General features: G+C 49.8%; 3 protein-coding genes across 4 annotated transcripts in view; all 3 read right to left on the bottom strand.

Annotated features, from left to right (window-relative positions):
• Positions 1-25608, bottom strand: part of LOC149347888 (uncharacterized) — a 356391-nt gene that overhangs the window by 236834 nt on the left and 93949 nt on the right. The window lies entirely within an intron of this gene.
• Positions 1-25608, bottom strand: part of LOC149347892 (uncharacterized) — a 72209-nt gene that overhangs the window by 32609 nt on the left and 13992 nt on the right. The window contains exons 5-6 of the mRNA XM_089587738.1: positions 20924-21030; positions 19939-20098 (exon numbers count right to left, since the gene is read on the bottom strand). The gene's annotated coding sequence lies outside the window, so the exon portion shown is untranslated. The remainder of the gene's footprint in view (positions 1-19938; positions 20099-20923; positions 21031-25608) is intronic.
• On the bottom strand, positions 6219-7266 carry LOC149347893 (uncharacterized). Its single transcript, XM_089541646.1, has one exon. The coding sequence runs from the start codon at positions 7264-7266 to the stop codon at positions 6223-6225; it is 1044 nt and encodes a 347-aa protein (XP_089397772.1). The 3' UTR covers positions 6219-6222.

Genomic DNA, 25608 nt, shown 5'->3' with positions numbered 1-25608 from the left:
TAACCAACATAGAAGACTGGTGCATGGAGCTTACGAAGGTCAGACAAAAATACACGAAGATGATCGTTCGCACGGAAGAACACCCAGACGTAGACAGCCACCTTCTTCACCTATGGGAAGCACGAAGAAGCCTTATCAGGAGATAGAGGCAGCAAGAACACAACAGGAAACTCAAGCTGAAGATCGCAGAACTAACAAAGACGGCATCAGAGCACGCAGACAACATCGCCACGCAAAACTGGCAACAGTTCAGGGAAACACTTAGAGGAACACTAGGCATGGCCCGAACTTGGAATATACTGAGCTTTGATAGACCCCACAAAAACCAAAACGGAAAGCGGCGAGTTCATGAAAAGACTACTCCACACCTTCCCTGGAACGGAAGACCAACTAACACAAGCACTGAGGGAAAAATGCTACGGCACAATCATGCACCCAAAGTATACACCGGCAAAAACAACCCCGAGATGGATAGGCCAATTACCGAGGAGGAAGTAAGGGCAGCCGTAGGGGAAGCAAAAAAGAATACGGCAGCCGGAAAGGACAAAATAAATAACGCTACCATTAGAAACATGGGAGACACGGCCATCGCCGAGCTTACGAAGTACCTAAACGCTATCTGGGAAAAAGGAATCGTGCCGGCGGAATGGAAACATGCAGAGGTAATTATGATACCCAAGCCGGGTAAAATACTAAAAATTGAAAACCTAACACCAATCTCCCTAACCTCCTGTCTAGGGAGGATATACGAGAGGGTGATTAATGAAAAGATCACAAACTACATGGAGGACAAGGGATACTACCCTGATGTCATGTTTGGCTTCAGAAGGGGACTGTCCACGCAAGACGTACTCCTACAATTAAAGGAGGACGTCCTCACTGAAATACCAAGAAGCGGCGAACACATAGTGCTAGCGCTCGACATAAAGGGAACCTTCGATAACGTGGGACATGCGGCCATCATGGAAGGTCTCAATAACATAAACTGTGGAAGCAGAGCCTTCCGTTATGTCAAAGCCTTTCTCACAGAACGAACAGCTACGATAGGCATCGGAGATACAAGATCGGAGAGCTTCACGGCGCCAAAAGAGGGTACCCCGCAAGGCTCAGTAATATCACCGCTACTATTCAACATAGCGATGATAGGACTCACGAAAGTACTGGACGAAATATAAAACATCAGCTACGCAATGTATGCAGATGACATAACAATATGGACAACCACAGGCACCCTAGCAGCTAAACAAGAGCGGCTACAAAGAGCGATCGACCATATTGAACAATACGCCAAGGCCAGGGGATTATCGTGCTCAGCAGAAAAATCAGACTACGTAAGAATCAAAAAAGGTACACGAAAATACGACTCCAAATCACCCTGAAACTCGGAAACGAGACAATACCTGAGAAAACGGAAGTCAGGGTACTTGGAATGTGGCTGCAAAACACAGGACGATGTAGCAAAACCACAGCCTCTATTAAGAATACAACAGAGCAAGTCGCCAGAATCGTGCGAAGAATCAGCAGTAAAAAGAGGGGGATGAGAGAACAGGACACCCTAAGTCTCATAGACAGCCTCGTCACGAGCAGGGTAACGTAAAGCCTCCCCTACCACGAACTAAACAAGCAAGAGACTCTACAAATCGACTCCATACTACGCAAAGCGTACAAAGCGGCGCTCAAACTTCCAATGTCCACACCAACCGAAAACCTAATGGCTCTGGGAGTATCGAACACCTTCGACGAACTACCAGAAGCGCAACGTAGTGCGCAATTAGACAGACTCACTCAAACCAGAACGGGAAGACACCTACTGGAGAAATTACGGCTACCTATAGGTACACAAAGAGACAAGGAACAGATTAATAATGAAGACAGAAACAACATCCGGGTAAGACCAATACCCCGACACATGGATCCGAATTTACATCATGAAAGGCGACAAGCCAGAGTCCGAGCACTCACCAGGGAACTCAGGGACAATCCCAACGTAGTCCACACGGACGCAGCAAAGTACCGATACCACCGCAAGACGATCGCCGTTGTAACAGACGAAGGGGAGCAAGAAATAACCAGCGCAACGATGAACAACCCAAACATAGAAGCAGCTGAAGAAGCCGCCATTGCTCTGGCAATAGCGCACGGCAACGCAACAGGACACAACCTAACTATAGTGACGGATTCCAAACAAGCATGTAGAAACTACACAAGACGCAGGATCGACAGCATCGCCAATCATATTATATACACGACGAGAAGACACATAAACACTAAACATAGTATAGTGTGGGTTCCCGGACATGAGGGGATGAGGGGAAACGTGGCAGCAGACGAGTTAGCTCGAGGGTACGTCAACCGAGCAGACTCGGCACTTTGCACCACAGGCACCTTTGACCCAGTTACCCCCGCAACCGGCATGACCTATAGGGGGCGCGCGAGGCGATTCAACATGGCTGTCACTGGGATGATACTCCTTGCCCGTCGTCATTGTTGTCGTGTGCCGAGCTGCGCCGCGGAAGGTTGTAGCGTTGTAGTGCTAACCGATTTTCGGTAGTCTGCTATGATGTCGCTACCATTCAGCAGGTCGCTGTCTCTAGGAGACATCATGAACCATATTGGAGCGGCAGAAACAAGAATTCGATGCCTAATTGAAGGCGAAGCGGTTCTCAACGCCGGCCATGTCATCTGCTGCGGCGTGAAGGCTTCCAGCATTGGATCCGTCACAATACAAGGACTTTGCGTGCAGACATCGAACGTTCAGCAAAAACCACATGAACTGGAGTTCATTTACAGCCAAGACAGCTCCATCAAGGTATGTCACACGTTTTACTGTGTACGGAGCCTACAGGCCAGCATGAAACGCTCGGCTCGCTCAAAAGTATCGTTTCTCTAGACAGGCTGTGCGGTTAAGCCTGCGGTCTGTCGCAAGTACAGTCAGCGTCAGTGGTGTAGCGATGTTTTTATCGTTAGGCATGACGATGTCAGTACAGTTGTTGATAGTGTGTCGACAAACATCGCCGACCTGACTTGCGCGTAAACTCCCGAGCGCCGACGGAGCTCTTGAAATCGCGAGCCCTTCGACGTTGCGGCGACATCATCACGTCGTAGCAGCCTCAAGGAAATATGCTAGCGGTCGTACTGTGTCTGTCATTGCATTGCACATCATCCATGACCACCTTACCCAACAGTTTGTGCTCATGCAGGCGCGAATGTTTTTATGTAGGGCGGGCGCTGCTTTTGTCTATGCAGAGTTAACACCAACATATTCCATCGTTTTATATCAACGTTTATTAATTACAGATTTATTACAGAATGCCTTATCATATGCGAGGTTTTCTTCACGCTGATCATCCTTTGGACTGATAATCGCTGCGTTTGAAAATTGAAATTCGTTTGCACACTTCATTTTCAGGGCCACTGCTCCTGCAAGGCTGGAAACTCCCAACACTGCAAACACATGGTCGCAATGTAGCTGTTTGTAAACAGGCAAGAGTGCTTTTATTTCATCTTTTTATTTTCATCAGGCACAGCTCAGTAGAGCAAGTGTGAAGTGGCACTTTGAGCATGTAGAACAACTCATGCAACCTTAGGCAGTTTGACATAAATAAAGCACATATGCAACCAACAGAGCTAAACTCTTCATTCTTATGAAAATATCCTTGCTTTCTGCTAACTAGCATTAGTATCACAAAAGTTCCGAACAGTAATATGAAAAGTTCCTTTGTGTGCATGGTTTAAATTATTGAAGCTAGATTAAAACACTCTTTGAAAAACTGCAAGCTAATTAAATACTTGGTGGCACTTAATACAGACATCTAAAGGCAGCTATGCAGACATGTGCTACAGAAGTATCACTTGCTTTTCTTCATTCACAGGACTGGCATCAACAATCTGGAGCATCTGACGTGCACCGACCTGAAGCAAGCCTGGGGCAAACTGAAGGCATCACCGATGTACCACGCAAGAGAACTGAAAGAACTGTGCCATGTGAATGCCCAGCAACGGCTACAGCTGCCTGCAGACACGCAGGAAGCAATAAGGCAGAGACTGATAGCAGCCCTGCCAGAAAGTGCATTGGCACTTCACTTTCACGGCAGGCTGCAGGAGAGCTCTCAGTCACCTGCTTCGGATCCAAGTGACGATGAACACCAATTGCTGAGCCATATGATGTGCCAGGACATGAGGCCCTACACTGATTTCCTGTACCATAATGTTCGTTTCCAAGAGGTGGGAACGGTTCAAAATATGCAAATCGTCAGACCAAGATTTGACAGAACGGGAGCAGCATTTTTACAGAAAATATGTGGCGGTGACTCGGGAGGAAGCCCTGCAGATCTTGGCTGCAACGCGGACTCAAGACAACACCATATGGCACAAAGAGCGGAAATTCAGGATAACCGGGAGCAGGTGCCACGCATATTTCACTTTCCTTCCGACGGATGGCCGCACTTGGGAGGACAAAATGTCAGTAATGATGGCCGAAAGCTTTCGTGGCAACCAGGCAACACGCTACGGAAAAGCAAGCGAATAGCCGGCTATTGCCGACTACATAAGTAAAACTAAAAATTCAGTTACAAAGGTTGGCCTGGTTGTGCACCCTCTCTTGCCTTGGCTAGGGTATAGCCCAGATAGTGTTGTCTTCACCAAGGGAGTGCCAACAATTCTCCTAGAAGTAAAGAGCCCAGTACTTGGCAGAACAAAGGAAGCTGTAGATCTTGTGGAATAAAGGAAGCTTCCTTATGTAAAGAAAGATGGAGAAAACATTGTTATCAACAAGAGGCATTCGTATTTTTCACAGGTGCAGCTTGGGATGTTCCTGCTCAATTTGAAGTTAGCACACTCACTAATCGTCACCGTGCATCGATGTGACGAACATATTGACAGGCTCATACGAAGGCTGCAGTTCGTCTATTTCCAGCACCTTTTGCCAAAACTTGTGGAGTCTCTCTAAAGAGGTCGAACTGTATTTCGAAGTTGGCCACACATCGGTGGAGAGCGAGCCACACTCCGGTCAACCATCAACATGCCGAAATGGCCAGGTCATTGCCGAAGTGAACGCTCTGGTGATGCGGGACCATCGTGTGACTATCCCAGAAATTGCGGAAGAGGTGGACATCAGCAGTTTTTCTGCACATTCCATTATCACCGTAGGTTTGGCCATGAAGAGAGTTGCGGCGAAATTCGCACCGAAGCTGCTCACGGTTGAGCAAAAGCAGCTTCGTGTTGAAGTCTCACAGGACACATGGATTCCACAAACAGTGACCCCGACTTAATCAACACCATAATCACTGGTGACGAGTCTTGGGTGTACGGGTACGACCCGGAAACCAAATCCCAGTCGTCATAGTAGAAGCATTCCACGTCGCCAAGACCAAAGAAGGCCTGCCAAATGCTCAGCAACGTCAAAGTGATGCAGACTGCTTTCTTGGACTCTCACTGTGTGGCACACCACGAGTACGCACACCCCAGGGTCAAACAATGACAAAAGAGTACAACAGGGCTGTCCTCCATCGCCTACGTAATGCTGTGCGGCGCAAGAGACCGGAATTGTGGTCAACAGGAAATTGGCGCATCCATCACGACAATGCTCCGAACATTCTTCGCACTTCGACTTTTTTGGCAAAAAAACCAGACCCCTGTTGTTCAACAAGCTTCTTACTCTCTTGATATGGCCCCCTGCGACTTCTGGTTGTTTCCCAAAATCAAGAGGTCATTGAAAGGAGCGCGATTTTAGACAAGAGAGGACATTATGGCTGCAACGACAGCTGAGCTAAACTCCATTCCGAAAAAGGCCTTTTCGGAATACTTCCAACAGTGGCAGCACATCTGGGAGAAGTGTGTTGAGTCCCAAGGAGACTGCTTTGAAGGTAATTAGGTTTCCAACGCTCCAGTTATGCCATTTTTTTTTCTTCGGTCAAAGGTCGGATACTTTTCTAACAGACCTCGTATGTACATTTATGTATGCTCCTCCTGCCCAGACGTTCTCTTACAATTTTTTTGGAGGAGAAATTCGAGGCCCGTGTACTGTGCAATGTCAGTGCACGTCAAAGAACCCCAGGTGGTCGAAATTTCTGGAGCCCTTCACTACGGCGTCTCTCATAGCCTTAGTCGCTTTGGGACGTTAAACCCCATAAACCAACCAAATAAAAATGACACAAATGTGATAAAGAAGTTCTGATAGAATTAAAGAAAAAATGGATTCTGTCTGCAGTTGACATGCCTGGTCTAGTTAACATGCAGTCCAAATCTCTTCTCAGAAAGAATAGGCGTTGAAAGGTTCACAATGCCTGCGACTGTGATCAATACCTGATCAAGCGCTCCCACCATTTCCCAAGGAACGGGCCCCTTCAGAATCTTGAACACTTTCATGCGTTGGATTGCTCGTTCCACGTGCACCCTCGCACTGGCAATTTTAAGTGTCTTTTCAGATTCGGCAGCTGTGAACTGCGCCTGGTTCCGCAGGAAAGGGGGCTGCACAATTCCGAGTCCATGTTCCGCACATAGACTATCTATGCTAAACCCTTTGTCGATCATTACATCGTCCCTAAAGCTATCTAGCTTGTTGAGAACTGCTGATTTCTCCACACAAGCTTTATCGGAAGCTCTACCGCCAAACCCATCACTAAGAAATGTGATGAGTCCTGCAGGCGACACTCCAATGAGTACCTTGGCAGTGTGCATGCCTTTGTAGTAGGAGTACGTCAATATCCTACATGATGCACAGTGAGATTTTTCTAATGCAATTTCCGTGCAGTCAAGCACAATGCGAACTTCTCGGTAGTCATTAAAGCACTGTGGCATGTTCTTTCTTATTTCATCCTTTTCAGGCCATGGAATAGCAGCTCCCAAAATGGCAGCAAGGTTTCGCAGTGTGTCGTAGAAGTGCCTTGCCACTGTCCTTCTGCTTACGCCGATCAACGTGGCCAAACATTCTAAAGGAAGGCATGTTTTCAGCCTAGTGAGCACAAGCACTACGCGGTCAAATACAGGAATGGCTGTGTTCGAATGGTCTATTCGAGCCACTTCATCTGATATTGCCATCAGAGCATTCATCGAATTCACTCCTGTAAAGGCCACGACAGCAGCATTGGTTGATAGCAAATCTACCAACTTCACCTTCTTCGGCGCAAGGGCATCAGTGTTAACTTGTACACCTTTGTCCAGAACATTTTTTTTTAAGCACATCTTCGACATGGCTGCACCCCTGGAGCTGCAGAAGTATGTCGGCCACCTCCACATTCTGTGCAGCAGCACAATCCAAGTGGCCATCTTGCCCGACTGAAGCCTTGTTGAGGCAGGAATCACCTGGCACTGCTTCTGAGTCAGCCATCTGCATCACAAAACCAAATGTGGCCAAGGCATGATGAGAAGATCCTAAAGCATTAGCAATAGAATGATGACAACACATAGTGCGGCTACGTCATTTGCAACGCTTACCTTGGTAATGTTACTGGTAGCCAGTTCCGCCTCAGTGGGCAAGGCGAGTGGCACTGACTCTGTGTCTGAATCCCTTGGTAAGGACGCTTCTGCACAAGACAAAAGAACCCTCACCTGTGAAAAAGTGACAGCACAGCCTAAAAATTACCATTTGTTTAGAGCTGTTGCGTTTTAGCTTTCCCTGGCCCACTGTGGTGGTGTAGTAGCTAAAGCGCTGAGCTACCGAGGTCACAGTAGCCACTTATGTGATGCAGGTGTAAAATGTACACACCTGTGCATATGACATGATGTGCACGCATGGCAAAAAAACATTGTGTCGAACCAGTAGACTGTAGAAGACGGCATGCAAATGAACGTTCAATTAGCACGAACAAACAGGTTCCGGTAGTTTCTTCGAGACTGTCACGGAGTGAAACCTCCTTCCATCATATGTACTTGAATCTGATAATCCTGTCAAGAAGCTGGGATATTTGTTCTATAGCTCCTAGCACTGCTGCCATGTATTTTGATGGCCTGCTTTATTTGCTGTTCTCATTTACGAGCCAAAGCTATGGTACAAGCTTTGTACAAATAAAAAATAAAAAAGTGAACACCTTGTCTGTGTTCTTCGCGGTGAAAACTCATAAACCTGGTGCACCCTTCAGGATGATTGTCAGCGAGAAATGGACCTGGCAGCAACAAAATATTAGGTTCATGCTTAGGCACTTGAATAATCTGGTTCTTTCTGATCCCTCTACCATCAAGAATTCATTGGATGTAGCCAGCGTGTTAAAAGGAGAGCAGATTGGATATGCCTTTTTCATAAATGTTGAAGATCTACTTTATTCCATACCACAGAACGATCTGTTTATTGCTGTCGGTCAGTGCATTGAAACAAAAGGTACTATCGCCTTCCAAAATGCGGCCAGCTTAAGTGTAGACAATTTTATGTCACTTTTAGAAGTTTATATCAATGCTACTTCTACCCAGTTTGACAACCGGCGCTATCTACTGCTCCAGGGCATTTGCATCGAAAAAATATTGTTTGGTTCATTTTAAATGTTCATGAAGCCCCAGTGTTACGAGGAAGAATAAAATAGGTGCACACTGAGCATATGGCATTCAATAGAAGTCTGCGCCTTAAAGAAAAAAAACATATCAAGTTTCCCAAAACATACCTTCCTGAGTTCGTGCAGACGCCCGTGCCGCGCGAGCTGCTGCTGCCTGAATCCTGGACAAATTCTGGTGGTCATGAGGCCTGACAGGCAGGCGCTGCGAAGGTACAGCGGTCTTCTTTAGCCGTTTTCGTTCGGGCGTCCACACCTGAGGGTCTGGGAAACACAATAACGCATTACATTGGCTTCACCCAGATATCAGGGTGAGGTCACTGACTGCCGGTGGGACCAGCTTAAACTCCGTCATAACTACACTTAAAACTGAACGAAAATATATTTTTAAAAAGTTAGCATTCGTAGGACATGGTCTGTGCCCATATCAGCCGAAGAACGCGGAGTTCCGTGTCGCGCAGAAATCGTAGAAGCTCTAAAACCTATCTCCAGGGAGGAAACTGTAGAGCTAGTATGACTCATTCTGGCGCTTCGAGAGACGCGTAAGTTTAGCTCATGGGTTTAATGCCCCAAAGCGACTTAAGATATGAGGGACGCGTTAGTGGATGACTCCGGAGAATTTCGACCGCTTGACGTTCTTCAACATGCACTGACATCGCACAGCACGCGGGCCTTTAGCACTTCACCTCCATCGAAATGCGGCCGCCGATTTCGCGTCAGCAGCCGAGCACCATGAGCACTGATCCACCGCGGCAGCTAAAAGCAATAAATTCACAGTCAGACTAGTTAGCCTGAACTCAAGTCATGCACCCGCTGACATGATCAAAGGTCACCGAGAGAGTAACGACTGAATTTTGCAAGTCATACTGCCAATAGGACAGCATAAGCTGAAATTTAAGGCCCGAGCTACGCTACAGCGCAATGATCGAGGATCAGCGCTTTACACTACCCTTCCCTGGTAAGCTGTACCGTAGCAGTCACAAAAGTGCACATTTACTCACCCGTAGTGCTCCAGAAGAAGTCTCCGGCGACGAAGTGTTCGCTGCACACTCTCATTGACGGCGTCACCGCTTTACCCATACGCAGCTTGGCCATCCATTCCTTTTTCAATCGCGAGCCATCCGGAAACGAATGGAGGCTTACGCGGTTCTTCACAGTTCTGTTGACGCACTGAGGCACGCAACACATCCGATTGCTCTTGTATTTTCTTTCCATCGCGTGAAGTTACGCACGTAAAAACGGGCAGGAAAACGCAAAAGCAGCCACTAACGCATTCAGCCGCTTCAGCGCCTCTGTTGGCGTCTGCAATAATCCCTGTGGCGTTTCCTTTTCTGACCGCTAGTTGGCGCCAGTGTAGGCGCCCCTTGCGAATACTCGATTATTACACAGGTCAGCGGAAACGCAACCCAGCCCCACACAAAAGGCTCACCAAAGAGGAGGCGGTAGTCTGGCGCAGACTACAAACCGGTACCTACCCACACCTGCACAAACTACACAAGATTTTCCCTACACAATATGCAGACGAATGTCCGTGGTGTCAGGGTGAACCTACACTAGAACATGCCACATGGACCTGCCCTAAGGCAGACTTAGAGCCACGAATAAACAACCCGAATGTGCTGCAGAGGGAGCAATTGCTGGCCAGCGAGGACGAGGAAGCGCAACGATTCCTTGTGTGCCGAGCCACGATGGCCGCAGTCAAGTGCGGCAGCCTGGACCAAGGATCTACCACGGCGCCCAGTGGCCCGCAAGGGTCAAGAACACCAATTTATTAACAATAAAGTTTTTTCCATCCATCCATCGATCCCGGCTGCGGCGGTTGAATTTCTTTGGAGGAGAAATTCTAGAGGCCCGTGTACTGTGCGATGTCAGTGCACGTTAAATAACCCCAGGTGGTCGAAATTTACGGAGCCCTCCATTACAACGTCTCTCATAGCCTTAGTCGCTTTGGGACGTTAAACCCCATAAACCAAACCAAACCAAACCTTTCTTCTTTCACTCCTACCTTCCCTTCCTCCCGACGGCCTATGGCTTCAGCGCCGCGTTTCTGGCACAACCTTATCAATTCTTGCAGCCCACATCTCTCTCTCATCACCCCACGTACCTATAAGCACGCTTCAGGCGTCCACATATTCAGGGAGCCATCATGCGCAATTACTTTCCTTAAAACTATCGGAGTGTAAAATGTTGTCCACGCCAGTGGACACAAGGAACGCCGACGGCCTATGGCTTCAGCGACGCCAACGGCCTATGGCTTCAACAACGAGGTGGTAGTGGTGGTGTGACACTTTTATTAGAGCATCGTTTCTATTAGGCGTTCAGTAGGTCATGGGCCAAGGCGCCGAGGGCACGTTGCAGGTTCAGATCCAGGGAGGCGAGCCAGATGGGCCACGGTGGGGGTGGGAGGAAAGGGTAGGCGGGGGACTGGAAGGCTGCGCGGCACTGTGTAAGGCAATGTTCAATGTCTGCATGTGTGTGTGGACAGTGCGGGCACTGAGGTGTTGGAGTGTGCCGGTGCAGGTAAAGTTTGGCTGGTGTATGTAGGAGATTAAACTGTATTCGGCGAAGAATGCGAGCTTCACGGATCGATAAGGATGGGTTTGGCTGTCGTAAATCAGCTAAGTCCAATTTCTGCTGCGTGTAGTAATCGTCGACAGTGCGTTTCTAAGCCCTGACCGCCTACTTCATCGGTGGGCTCGTCCATGGGATCCCCGGAGCCCGGTGTATTGTATCGCAGGCAAGCTGGTGAGCCAGCTCATTGTCGGGGATGGCCATGTGACCAGGAATCCACCGAAGGGTCACCGGTCGTGGGCTTAATGCTATGAGGGCGGCATCTAAGGCCGATCGGTTTCGCGGAAGGCACGCAGAGCTGCCTGCGAGTCTGTATAGATGAGGTATCCGGGGGTGGGGGGTAGGGTGGCAAAGTGTGTTATGACATCGGCGCTCCCGTGTATTTCTAGGGAAATAAAAAAAAAGAAAAGCCTTTGCACATCTTCCCGTACGTCTGTTTTCGTGCTTTCACAGGGCGAGATATGATTTTAGACGTAGAATTGGAAAGCTCTTCTGTTATGAGTCAAGTAGTCCCCTACTTGAGGTTATACGAGTAAAATTCTTGTCGAGGTATCAGGTTCCTGCCGTGCCCCCATCGTTGTCTTCCTTTAGCTCCGGCGCGCCGACGTCGGCGGCGGTGCGAATTCAGCCGCGGTTAGGGAGGGGGTGGGTGGGGGTGAAAACATTTATTAAATCATAGGGAGAGGTGTTGGTGGTCGTGACTTGAGGGGTCACGCCCTTACAACCACTAGGTGGGATGCCTAGTCAGGTACCCCACTGGCGTTTGCCGCAGCCCGGGCGCGCTGCGTTAAGGCCCTTTGGGCCTCGAGGGTGCAGCAACCGGACAGGGTCGTCTCCCAGTCCTCTCGGGTGGGGTTTGGGATAGGGGGTAGGGATGGGTTCTGCTGGCAGGCCCACACCATGTGGTAAGTGTCAGACACCTCCCCACAGTGTGAGCACCGCCCGTCGAATTGAGGATCGAAATGTTGTAGAGTTGCCGGGCACAACATCGTGTTGGTGAGCAGGCGCAGGAGTACCCGCTCGTTGACCTTCCCCAGCCCTTTGCACGGGGTGGGAAGAGATTGGTGCGTGGATTTGTAATACTCGCATATTTCTTTAAAAGTATAAATCGGATTGAAATCAGTGTCCTGGTCGGCGTCGGGTACCGTGGGAAATGCCCGGAGAGAGAGAGCGCGGGCGGCGGCGTCAGCTGCCTCATTTCCGTGGACGCCTTGGTGACCTGGAGCCCAAACGAGAGATCAGTGCGCGGGATCCGAGTCTCGGCTACAATTTTGGTAAATGCGATAAGCTAGGGGAATAACCCACCCTTGCGTGACGTTACGGCAAGCCCCTCGCGAGTCGGTGATTATGTATTTGGAGGAGGTGTGAGAGGCTGCCAACGCGATGGCAACCTCTTCTGCGTGAATTGCTGACTGGGCCTTGAAAGTAAGGGCGTCTACTGTTTTACCCTCGTGGACGACCGCGGCCGTGTACCATCCCCTGGGGTCCGGGCCGGACGCGTCCACGTAGAAGACTCCTGGTTTACTCCGAAAATGGCGGTCCAAGGCTTCCGCCCGCGCCAAGCGCCTGCCATTATGATCCTCTTTGGACATATTGGTGGGGAGAGGCCGCACGTGGAGGGCGCGTCTCCAGTGTACGGGAAGGCGGCATCTCTCCTCTGTGAATTGAGTGTGCTGGATGTGAAGTCGGGCTAAAAGGCGGCGAGACGAGTGAGACGAGTGTATTGGTTGTTGAGGTGGGCCTCCCGAAGCACCCTAAAAGTGTTCACCATCCCTAGTGCCATAAGGCGGCTGGTAGAGGTAGAGACCGGGAGGTCCAGCGCTCGTTTCATGATTTTGCGGAGGATGACCTCGAGGGCCTCGTCCTCCTGTTTCCGCAGGTGGAGGTAGCGAGTCGAATGCAAGATTCGACTGGTCACGAATGCGTTCGCCAGCCGCAAGGAGTCTTTGCATCGTAACCCACCGCGCTTGTTGGAAACCCGGCGGACCATGCGGCCCACCTGGTCCCCCACCTGCCGGAGCTTGGCGAGTGTTGTGTCGCAGCGTCGCTGGTTGTGTATGAAAAGTCCGAGGACTCTGATTTCCTTGGATTCGCGAATGGGACCGCTTTGCAACGAGAGATTGATTTGGGTCGAGCATGTGCGCGAGGGACGCAAATGCACGAATTTCGATTTCTGCGGGGAGCATTGCAGACCACAGTCTCGAGCATAGCGGTCCACTATGCTGGCGGCCGTTTGCAGGCTGGTCTCCATATCCCCCAGGCGTCCTTGCGTAGCCCAGATGATGTCGTCGGCGTACAGCGCGTGCTGGACCCCTTCGACCGCACTCAGTAGGGCGGGTAGGCGCATCATGGCAATGATGAATAGCAGAGGGGACAGCACTGCGCCTTGTGGAGTCCCCCTCGTGCCGAGCAGGAAAGGTCCGTGCTCTTCGTCCTGTATTCTGATGTAAGACAGTCTGTCCGTGAGAAATTGTTTAACGTAATTGAAGGTATTGGTGCCGCAGTGAGTTTGACTCAAATGTGTGAGTATGATCTCGTGAGTTACGTTATAGAACGCTCCTTTCAGGTCGAGCGCAAGGACTATTTTGTCGTTTTGGGGGTGTGTAATGGGGTTCAAGATTTCGCGGTCGAGTTGGAGCAGGACATCCTGTGCGGATCTATGTGGGCGAAATCCGAACATTGTCTCCGCGAAGGTGTTGTGTTGTTCGAGGTACTCGGACAGCCGATCCCGCACCATCGTCTCCATCAATTTGCCCACACACGAGGTGAGAGAGATGGGGCGGAGGTTGTCCGTGTCGATCGGTTTCCCGGCCTTCGGGATGAAGGTGACAAGGGCCGCTTTCAAGTCAATGAGGAGCGGGGTTTCCCCCCTCCATATCGCATTGATGTATTCTAGAAGGCACTGGTACGCTGAATCAGGAAGGTTCGCCAAAAGTTTGACGGTGACCTTGTCCCGGCCCGGCGTGGTGTCCCGGCCCGGCGTGGGCGGAGGGGAGCCACCCATTCATGTCATTATCCCACCATGGTCGAGCAGGCGGGCTTCACGCTTGCTCTTCGCCAGCTAGCGCACGCGCGGCAGGAACGCTCCGTGGGTGCTACCTCGGACGGTACGCGGCCAGGCGCCCCACCCCGGCCGCTGGTGCCATGCCGCGCGCGGGGTTAGTTTGAGAGGGGACGGCACGTACAATCTGCTGTTTTCTGTAAATGATTTTGCATACTGGCCGCTCGCGGGCTCTTATTTTCGAACAGAGCCAGGAAATTTGCGCGCGAGCGGCGCGAACTTTACTTTTTGCATTTTTTGTACTCTGTTGGCCGCGTTCTTCGTGACGCTCAGACTCTGGGCCTCGCGCTCAGGTTTAGCCCTAGCAAGACGTAGGGCCTCCACCCCTTGGGTCTCCGCCATTCGCAATTCTCCACCGGATGTTTTTTTTTAGAAATAGGGCACTGCATGTGTCGATGGAACTGTACGAACAGGCCTGGGGTGCGGCCTCATCTCGGTGAATAGACCTGACAACGCACTTCCTCACCAGAGCAGGATTTGGCTACCCAGGTGTAGTACTTGGCCGCAACCTTCTATGAACAACACAGTTAACCCTCGGCCCTCAGACCCTGCAGTGGCTGCGGTCAGACCTCGGATGCAGCGAAGGGTGCTAAGAAGCATTGGCACCGGACTGGCCGCGATTGGAAACTCAAATCAATTCAAATCAATTTATTTAGCATTTCTTTCAATACAGAAATAAATGCAAGGATAAGAACAAAAAGCTGCTTCTCGAGCAGCTTGACAACGGTTCTTACCCCTTGTTTTCTCTTGGCAACGGATAAGAGCAGAAATAATACAAAGCTGCGATTAAAATTGTACGAAGATAAGAGCATGCAGTATACATAGAAACTGTAAACACAAAATATATAGTAAACACAAAATACATAATATACATAGTAATTCCAAACACTCAACCTAGCAACCTAGAAACTGAACCTAGGAAACGCAGCGGCTGCAGCTCGCGTTCCTAAGATATAAGATAGCAATTGCTGCGGCCGCCAACATTCTTTCACCTTTTTTATTTAACGTGCACTGACATCGCCCGTGTGCTGTGCGATGTCAGTGCACGTTAAAGAACCCCAGGTGGTCGAAATTTCCGGAGCCCTTCACTACGGCGTCTCTCATAGCCTCAGTCGCTTTGGGACGTTAAACCCCAATAAACCAAACCTTTTTTATTTTTCTTTAAAATAAATCATTACTAAATAACCCACCATAAGACACAGCGACGCCAACGTGGGGATCATCGCTTCTGTTGGCTTCACAAGGCGCGCTGACCAGCAGCCTTGTCGGAGGGGACCAAGGGCGGAACAAAGGCCCTTCCCCGAACTGAGTAATGAAGGCCGCCAACCGCGCTCGTGAAATGCCCGGACAGGTGCTTCGACCTTCCTGGACCCAACGGGGCCGAATATCCGTCTCATCCGACGACCTTTTACCCTTTTATTGCTCCTTTCAGAAAAGGTAAAAAAACATAAAAGAAAGAGAGAGGGCGCCCGGACCTGCAACGCTTTCCCAGGTTGAACGCCATTTCAAGATGAATGAAAAAGAAGTAAATGCTCCAAAGGAAAAAATAATTTAAAGAAAAATATAGAGTAGTAAAAAAAATAAAAACTCAAAAGAAGAGGAAACAAACGCACATCACAGCCAACGTTACAGACACAGGCAGACAGCCAAAGCACAGCGTGCAGTCCGCGAAATAAAAAAGTGAGAAAACCAGTCACAGCAAGTCATAGCACCGTAACAGTCAAAACAAAGCACTGAGTGCCGGTCACAACGAAAATAAGAGAAGTAAAAACAATCAGAACAAAAGAAGACAAAAACAAAGTTACAACACAGTCAATGTCACAGTCACACAGCGAAAGCACAGTATGCAGGCCACTACAAAAGCGCCTACGCCCAACAAAGGAGCACGGAGCCCTCCTCTGTGCACAGCATGGGGAAGAGAAATGAGAGTAAAGATAGAAATCAGCGGAATAACTAGGAATTGTGTTACTTATGAGGTGAACTATCTTTCGCCGTTTATTTTTCAACAAAAAACGCACAAAAATTGGTGTACAAGTAAAATGTAAATGAAAATTTGTTGTTTCTATTTTTTTTTAATACATGGAAGTCCCCCCCCCCCCCCCCTAAAACCAATCTCTGGGACCGTCACTGCCACCAGGAGCCAGCAGTCATTTCGGAAGGTCCATATATCAGGATGCAAGAGAAGTCCTGGAGGGAAGTCGTCACCTCGATGAATCGGGCGATGATTGACCCGAGTTCCTCGTCCAGGTGGACCGGGTGAATGTCCAAATAGACTTTGGTCAGTCAGCCGGGTGAGTTCCGGCAAACTTCTTGGAGTCCTGCGTTGCTCTCCTGTGACCACTTCACGACTAGCCAGCAGATCCTCGGGTATCAGCTGTTTGGTGAATGTGGGAAAGATATTGCGCGACAGTTAGTATGAAAAATCATGTCCTTACCTTCAAGTACTATTAAATTAGAGTCGAGATGTGTAACGATACGTCTTTCAAGCGATATTGAAGCTGAAAAGCGCGTGTATAAAGGCATGCCCAGAGAGGGTATACACAAGTAAAATGCACACACTGGACTTTTACACCTGTTCAACATTTAATAGCAGTGTACGAACAGCCCAATATTTGATACGTTGTTTTGTAAAGCTTTTGGTTAACAGTTAAATGCAAACACACGAAAGCTGCAAAATGCAGCTTGATACGCCCTCGACCTTCTTTACGTTCAGCAGTTCCGATAAGCTTTGTACGGTATTTCATCCTAGGGGAAGGTAGTTGGATGAACTCTCGGTGAAAAAGAGTAAAGTTGCGTTAGCCGAGGAAGTGGCGATAACGCTGGCAGCCGTTCACTAAGACACCATGCACATAGCGCCGCTTACCAGCAACATTTTAACAAACGTGCAACATAGCTCAGCCGAGAGAACAAATCTATTGGTATGGGTGCCCGGACACCAGGGAATAGAAATGAACGAGGCTGCACACAGAGTTCCACTGAATTCCCATACTCTGTCGGGTCTCCTGTGCAGGCAGACATTCACAGAGCCCGCCAAGGGCCTGGATTAAACGGGGAAGCGACACCTCAGAAGGCTGCAGACGGGGTCATTTCTAAGCCCCTCGATTTTAAAACACACAGACCCGACTTCTTTGGGGGTCGTGTAAATTTTGTGACACGTGGGCCGACGCATATAACGTGGTTCGGGCCTGACAGAAAAATCGTGGAATAAAGAATAAATCAGCCAACGAGAGAGGGCTTGGAGGCGACCCTGTCCGATTGCTTAGGCCTGGAGTCCCACAGGGCTCTGGTTCAAAGAGCGAAGGCCGCAGCTGCGGCCAATGGCGTCCTGGAATAAGGACTACCACCCAGGCAAGGGAGTGCTGAAACCCTCCACTCTCCCCTACAACCCAACCCAGTGCATTCAACAAAGTTCTACTACCACCTAGCGTGGGTCGCTTTAGAACGTTAAACCCCCATAAAGCAAAACGTACAGTATTTTCCAAAACTAACTCGACTGCATGGCTTGCCTCTGTCTTAGAGTGGAGCACTTATGAGACTCCTCAAGCTGTAAATCTCCGAAAACACCCATCCCTGAAGCGGTAATTAAATCCAGTGAAATAAACATTCATCCGATAACTGATCTCAGATGCCCAAAACGTTTTACATACAATCGAACCAGTTATATCAATCTCGAAAGGGGTCACGAAGTAGTTCGATATATTGATAATTCCATGTGTAGAAATGGCAATATATAAACTTATGTGTAGTTCAGAAGCAAGCGTATATATTGCACCCACGTTAGTGAGGCGCTTCTCGCAGCGACGTGCTGCCTGTCGCTTGCTGGCAGCGAACTGCTCGCTAGGCGTTGGTAAGCCTGACCTGCTTCGCATGGAAGCCGCAGCGGACAGTGCTTTCTAACTAGCCACTGCCTGTCACAAAATGTGTAACCCGATTACCAGCACACTATATTTAGAATAATCTAGCCGTTCCATGCAAGCATTAATTATGTTGTACTATTGAGAAAAATCGGATTTCGCAAAAGTAATAAGAATGGACCAAAAACGTCAAGAATTCAAGCACGGCGCATATTCGCGCTGACAGAATTTCATTGACATTGAAAAAAAAGAAGATCACATTGATGCCCAATTATTTCCATTGTCCTTCGAAGCAACTTCCGCAAAGAAAATCCGCTACGGTGTCTTGTATTAAAAAAATTTCACCTCAAGACAAAAAAAAATTACGGGGGTATGTGCAAATGAGCGAGCATTTATACTTCAGCGACAAGAATAAATTATTTACGGGGGTTTAATGCCCAAAAGAGACTCAGGCTATAAGGGGCGCCGTAGTGAGGGGCTGCGGTTGCCGAAACACTGCCACCATTCAGGAAGACAAGCGTGGACGAGACAAAAACCACTGGTGGAACTAGGACGCCTCATTCGGAAGCGTCTTCCGAAATCTTCCTTCAAAGCAGTCAGCGCGGTGGCCAAAAATCTTTTTTTTTAGCCAATGTCGCTCAAGCAGGAGTTTGAAGATAACGTAATACCGAATATTTCTTCTGCGTATGCCAAATCTTACAGCGTCCAGATAGTGTGAGGCAGTTTCCCGATAACACAAGAAACACAGCTGTCTGTACCAACGAGCGAGTATTCCACACGCGTCCGCACATATCCCGAGCAGCTATAGGTATCCGGTCACTTACAGTGGATGAATAAACGGCCTGACTGCGTGCTCCGCTGCAGAGAGACAGTAGAACTCACACGTGCACTCCAGCAGAAGACACCGTCAGACGCCACCTGTCCTACCGCAATGCAGAAGGCCGGGAGGTACCACATCCAGAGAAAAGCCACTCCGGCTCTGGAAAAAGTCACCAAAATAACTAACTTTTTGTGCATCGTATACGAACCCATGTATTCGGCTAGAGATAAATCACTGCCATTTGATTCAAACGGCCTACAGTTTCCCCAACACGTATTCCTCTGTATCGATAGCGGTGCAGTTCGTACCTTTTGGAACAAGAAGGAAATGCAGACAGACGGACAGACGTGCTTTAAATACATCCGTTCTAATACACCCAAGATTCCAGTAGCAATTGCAAAACTGCAGCCGCCCGCTACAGAAGGCTACAAAATGTAACTTCGTAGACACCCTACTCCATCCGCCTGTAGGGTATTCGGTTTTGGTTTATTGGGGTTTAACGTCCCGAAGCAACTCAGGCTATGAGGGACGCCGTAGTGAAAAGCTCCGGAAATTTCGACCACCTGGGGTCTTTAACGTGCACTCACATCGCACAGTACACGAGCCTCTATAATTTCGCCTTCATCGAAATTCGGCCGCCGCACCCGGGATCGAACCCGCGTCTTTCCGGTCAGCAGCCGAGCGCCGTAACCACTGAGCCACCGCGGCGTGGCTGTAGGATAATTCTTCGAGGCGGTTATTCCAACGACTTCCGGTTTTCATAGCGGTTCTTGAATCGAGGCTACAAACGCGCAATGGTTTCGCTTTCGTAATAAGGGAGTAATTACTCATTGACGTCCACCAAAGCGCAGCCATACGGCTACAAAGGAAGGCTATATAGCTTTCTCAGAAACATCGCAGATCGCAGTTAAGAAAAATTCGTCCCGGTCCGATTTTCGAACCCGGGACCACCGCTTCACCGGAACAGTCGCTCTATCAATTGAGCTAACCGGGACGGCAAGCCTATGGTAGGGCTACAGCTATCTGATCAATTACTCGAAGTGGGAACAGTGTTAACCAAATGTTTTAGGGGAATCCCCCAGGGTGGAGTAGAAACCAAAGGTTTCGCTTTCGTTTCAGGTCAAACGTTATAGCCCCGCGTTCCCGATCTACCTCCGTTCCGGCAGCTGCTGTCAGGACGTCCGCGTACTGCAGCTTCGTGCCGAAAGACGCGATCGGGCGCGACGCCGTCCGCCAGCAGCACGCGGTGGCACGCCCCTCTCCGCCCACGTCATGTTCCGGAGAGAGTAGCGGTGGGGCGCCGCAAGCCGACCTGCATCATCGCGTCGCAAGAAAGATATATCCTATACATAAGGGACTTGTAGCGACCAAACACATCGAAACAGCGGTAGTCTCCATAGTAGCCTCGAAAACAATGCATCGGAGAATGAAAGAGAAACTAACTACACTGCGGCGATCCTCACTGGAGCAATAAGAAAGCAAAACGTCCACGTACTATATCGATGTCCGCGGCTATTCTGACGTCGTCCATGTACCATATCGAAGTCCACAGCTATTTTGACGACCAAGTGTAATTTCCGCGTCTAATTATTAACAACTCATGAACCGAATGTTTCCTGCAGCAAGATCTCATCACGCTATCTACCACTAACTTCTGCGCATTTATCTTTATTGCTCATGCAGGGAAGGATCTGGTACTCTTCTTTGTCGCCGCCAGATAAAGCTAATCTAATGCTAATCGAATTCTTTCAAATTAAGCATGCAGCACACCTACGAGTGTGTCACCAAGGAATTTCAGAATAACAAGGCATCCGCCCGAAAGGAAAATATGCATTGATGGAATGAATGCAAAGATGATGGAATGAATGACAACCGTACTTTCTTTGCAAATGTCACGCCTTTTTTTGCTATCTGTCTTACTCGCGCCAAGTGCCTTCAGCGTACTGGTCAAAGTTTACCATAATTCTTAGCAGGTAAGCTGGCGGAAAGCAAATCAGTACCACCGCTCCGCCTCAGCGCGTGGGTGTTTTTCGCATCTAGATTTTTGCAAACAGTTGTGACTACCATTGAAAGGATTGAACACCCAACCTTGCGCCACGGCCACTGGCAGTTTCCTTCTCTCTCAATGATCACTCACCCTGTAGTGCAACGAAGGATGTGGAAGTACCGCCTCTTCCTCGCCGCTGTCCACGCGACGATGGTATTCTACACGACCCGACCCGGTGAGGTGTCACGCCGGCCAGCCTGCACAAGGCGAATCTTAATGTCAGCCTCCCCACTTTCCCTGCATTATATATATTACCCTGTCGAAGAAGTCACAAAACCCCTCCAACAACATGCACAACTGCTGCTGCTCTTCGCTGCATGGGATGAGGCGCACAGCTGCCTCATCCAAATAGTGGGTATTTCCAACTTTTTTCTTTGCCACGGCTGCATGCAGTGAAGGGTCTGGTACACTTCTTTAAAGCCGCTCGCTCTGATAGACAAAGATAAAAGCACAGTCACAAAGCCTGCACGAGTTTTGTCCAGGCTATAAAAGCTGCCGAGCAAAAAAGTCCTGGCAATATTTTTCGAAGCAATACACGCTTTTTTTTTACTTTTCACTGCCTTCCTCCACACGCATTGCCGAACACTTGAATATAAGTTTCGGTCACTGGCGTGCCTTCCCGAAGGCACTTTCAGCCGTCAAGATGCAGTTGCGCTATACAAAACACGAAATTCATCAACATGTTGAAGGGCCAGGCCTTGCTTCCTGGCCCGAAGAAAACTCTCGCCCTATATTTGGTTTCCAACACACAGGTAGATAGATGCTTTCGCAAGACTCTTGGTCTGGACTCGCGCTAACAAATTCGCAACTTCTGCGGCAGTGAACGATATGCCCAACTGCAGCGTCAGAATAGTATGAGCACTTAATGCTGAGTAACCCGAGCCTTTGCGCGAATTTTACGTTGATGATCTGAGAGCAATACGGTAATGGTCCCTTTTCTCGACAGTGCCTACGTATCTGACCGTATGTGTGGCATATTTGTCAGAATGGGGGTATGTTTTATCTCACAAAAGGGTAGTGACCACACACTAACACACACATTCCCTTTCGTCAGCGACCAGCTCAGCAGCAGCGTAGAGGGTATCCAGCGACATGCTTCGCCGGTGACAATGTTTTCGTTTGCGAGCACAGGCGCCAGGTGTGCTGCCAGCGCTTGTACTCGGCCGAGTAGACGCCGACTGCACATCTATCCATACCTGTGCAGCTGTGACGGCTGCAAGAGACGCGTTAGTCGTATTCCAAATTCTGGCTGTATTCGCAGGTTCCGTTTTCCAGGACACCGCTGGTTAAATGTTCCGTATGACGATTTCTACCATTCCGTCTGACCGCTAAGGGGCCGTGCGGGGCGGACGCGTTTCGCATGGGCTCCGCAACAAAGTGCCGAAATCCTGTGAAAGTCCTCCCCTGGATTCCCGAATTTTGTTTCGAGGACCTTTATAAAGCCTTCCGGATTCCATCGAGACGACAATCAAGTCTGTGAGTGTTTTTCGGACTCTTTTATGAACTTGAAGTTTCGAGGCGGCGGGAGGCGCGCTAGGCCTAACGCAACTAGGAGCTCCCTAGGATTTCCCTAGGAGCTACCTAGCTCCCTAGCCAGTGCGTGGTGTGTCCAAACGCAGCCGACCGAACCCCATGGCTTCGTCTACCCAAGCGACAGCTGGTCCCAGCGGACTCCAACCGCCTTCCGTTGACCACCTGAACGTCCAGAATTATCAGGGAATGGATGTAGACCCCACCAACAGCAATCTTCAAGTGACGGAAGGGGTGCGTTCGTGGACGCCCGACGACCCCAACTCCAACTGGCATCTCCATATGTGTAAACGTAACCAGAAGAAGCTTGCACGAGGGGAAACAGTCGTCATCGCAGGAACGCCTTATGTCCCCGCAGCTCATTTGTTGAAAACCTTTGTGAAACCAATTACCACTCCCCAGCCGGAATGCCATGTGGCACCGAGAAAACCGCCACCGAGGCGCAGACGCCTGCCACCGCTACCCAAGGCCGACTTGAAGGTAATAATTCGACCAAAGAAAGGCCTAGAAGTCAAACAATATACGACCCTCCAGTTTTCCCGAGCCATCGTAGCTGCCTGCAACGACCGGGAAAAATGCGATCACACCAAATTCCTGGTGAGACTTCGCATGGGCTCCACGGCTGAGGCTCTCCGCTGCATAACCAAGCTGGTCCTAGGGGGCAAGGAATGTCACGTCAATGCTTATGTGGCAGCGCCGGAAGACGTCGTGCGGGGCGTGATTCACGGAGTTGACCCAGGAACACCGTCCGAACTTTTGGCCAACCTCCGTGTCCGAACCCAGGGAGGAGAAGTACTACAAGCCCGCATGCTGGGCCAGACCAAAACAGCGGTCATTACGTTTCGCGGCCCAATCATTCCCCGCTATGTCATATATTACGGGGGTGAGATGGCCTGCTATCCATTCAGACCTACCCAACAAGTATGCCATGTGTGCCTGAGACTGGGGCACAGATCGGACGTCTGCCCGACCCCCAACATCAAAGTATGCCAGAATTGTGGCCAACACAACCCCGAGCAAGACCATCCCTGCACAGTAAAGTGTGCTATCTGCAAGGGAAAACACCCAACGGGATCCAAGGAGTGCAAACAGCGTCTGAAGACCAACACTACTCCTCCCACCTCCCCCCAAAACACCAAAAAGCAAGGTAGGCTCAGCCGAATCGACAAGTCCAAGCGAGATTTCAGGTGGTTCTCATCGGAAGACGAGGAGGCCGAGTATACCGACCGCTCCAGCTCCCGATCCAGATCCAGAGGGCGATCTAGTTCTCGGTCCCAGTCAAGGCCAGGAGACCTTTCCCTCCCAAAACACAAGCAAGACAAGGCGAAGCAGGAGACCAAAACCAGCCAGGGCCAAGGACCTCCACCAGGGAAGAAAATGGACTCCCCCGACAAAAGGGTAAGCTGGTCTCAGGTTGCCGTCTCCCCTGCTCAAAACAATACTAATACATGCCAGGATTGCAAACAGCTAGAAAATACTAACAAACAGCTCAGAGCAAAAATAGCGGAGCAAAACCAACGCATACAAAGGTTAGAGGAAAAGGTCCACCAACTTCTTAGCTCTCGCTCAGCAACACCTAGCCCAGTACAAGCATTACCAGCCCCAGCAAGTATGGAAACTGAAGACCTTAGCAATCTACGGCCTCAGACGCAGAACACAACTCCCCAAGCCTCTGTTCAATGCCCTCCTCCTGACACAAATGTTGAACAACCAACTCTCCAACAAATTATGGTCCAAATACAGGCTCAGATGCAAGCTCTGCAACAACAAATGCAACAACAATCCCTCCAGATGCAACAGCAAATTTCCGCTGTGCAAGAAGAATTCAATTCTAAAATCCAAGTCTTCACGCAGGGAGTCAGGAAACGCGCAGGACTGACTGACAACCCCCGGGCCAAAGTCAACAGAAGACACACAAGCGTCGCTGACGTCAGCGATTGTGAATGCGTTGCTAGCAGTCAAGAAGGCCCCCTCCCCTAAACAAGCACAAAAGCACTTAGAAATCTGGCAATGGAATTGTAGAACTTTCAAAAATAAGGACAGTTCCTTGCTTATGTTCATTCAAAAGTCTCCTATACCCCCGGATATAATCTGCCTCCAGGAAACCCGCGTGGCTCCTTACCTTCGTGGATATTATACAATGGCACCTACGGACTCGCCGAGAGTAGCTACTCTTGTGGCCAAACAGTTACGACAGTCCCACATCAACTCCCCTTCATAGATATTGTTGCGGGAAAGAATATATTTACAGATATTTACAAATAGACAAGAACAGCTGCGAGCGGCAGCGAGAACACAGTCCGAACTTCGTTGTCCTCTTCTACTCTTCCCACTCGTGCCATCGCTCTTTGTGGTCGTCGTCTACCCGCATCAGGACCCCCGGCTGCTGAAACGCCGTCTCGGCGTTAGGGCGGCGACGTATGGGCGTCGTGATAAGGTTTAAGGCGACAGACGTGGACGATGTCGGTGGTGGCGCCAGAGGACGATGGCGAGGTTTCAAGGGGAGCAATTTCATAGTTCACGTCGGTAACACGGCGCACGACACGGTAAGGGCCACGGTAGTGCGAAAGGAGCTTCTCGGAGAGACCGACGCTTCGAGAGGGCGTTCAGAGAAGGACGAGTGATCCCGGGGTAAATTCGACGGCCTGGTGACGGCGGTCGTAGGCTGACTTCTGGGAAACTTGAGAGGCTTGGAGCCTACTACGTGCTATTTGGCGCGCCAGCGTGGCCTGGGAGATGGCATCCCGAGCGTAAGCAGTGGTGGGGGCTGAAGAAGGCGGCAAGAGTGTGTCCAAAGGCAAGGTGGGATGCCTACCAAACAAAAGGTAGAAAGGAGAATAGCCTGTTCTGTCATGAAGGGAAGAGTTATATGCAAATGTCACATAAGGCAAGGCTGCGTCCCAATCTCGGTGGTCTGGCGATACGTACATGGCTAACATGTCGGTGAGCGTGCGGTTGAACCTTTCCGTAAGCCCATTGGTTTGTGGGTGGTAAGCTGTCGCGAGCTGGTGCTGCGTGTCACACGAACGAAGAATGTCGTGAACTACTCTGGATAGAAAATAACGGCCGCGGTCGGTGAGCAGTTGACGAGGGGCGCCGTGGTGAAGGATCACGTCTTGCAGAGGAAAATCGGCAACATCGGTAGCGCAGCTGGACGGCAAAGCACGCGTGATGGCGTACCGAGTCGTATAATCAGTTGCGACAGCGATCCACTTGTTGCCGGAGAGGGACGTCGGAAAAGGGCC

Source organism: Amblyomma mixtum, chromosome 4, assembly GCF_055824585.1.
Source record: "Amblyomma mixtum isolate Tamu chromosome 4, ASM5582458v1, whole genome shotgun sequence".
NCBI classification, from domain to species: domain Eukaryota; kingdom Metazoa; phylum Arthropoda; class Arachnida; order Ixodida; family Ixodidae; genus Amblyomma; species Amblyomma mixtum.
The sequence above is the reverse complement of the archived record's forward strand: the minus strand, read 5'-3'. Positions and strand labels throughout refer to the sequence as shown.

What these genes read in the sequence shown, in the direction of transcription:
- LOC149347893 (XM_089541646.1), bottom strand. Translation starts at nt 7,266, where the DNA reads ATGGCCACTTGGATTGTGCTGCTGCACAGAATGTGGAGGTGGCCGACA.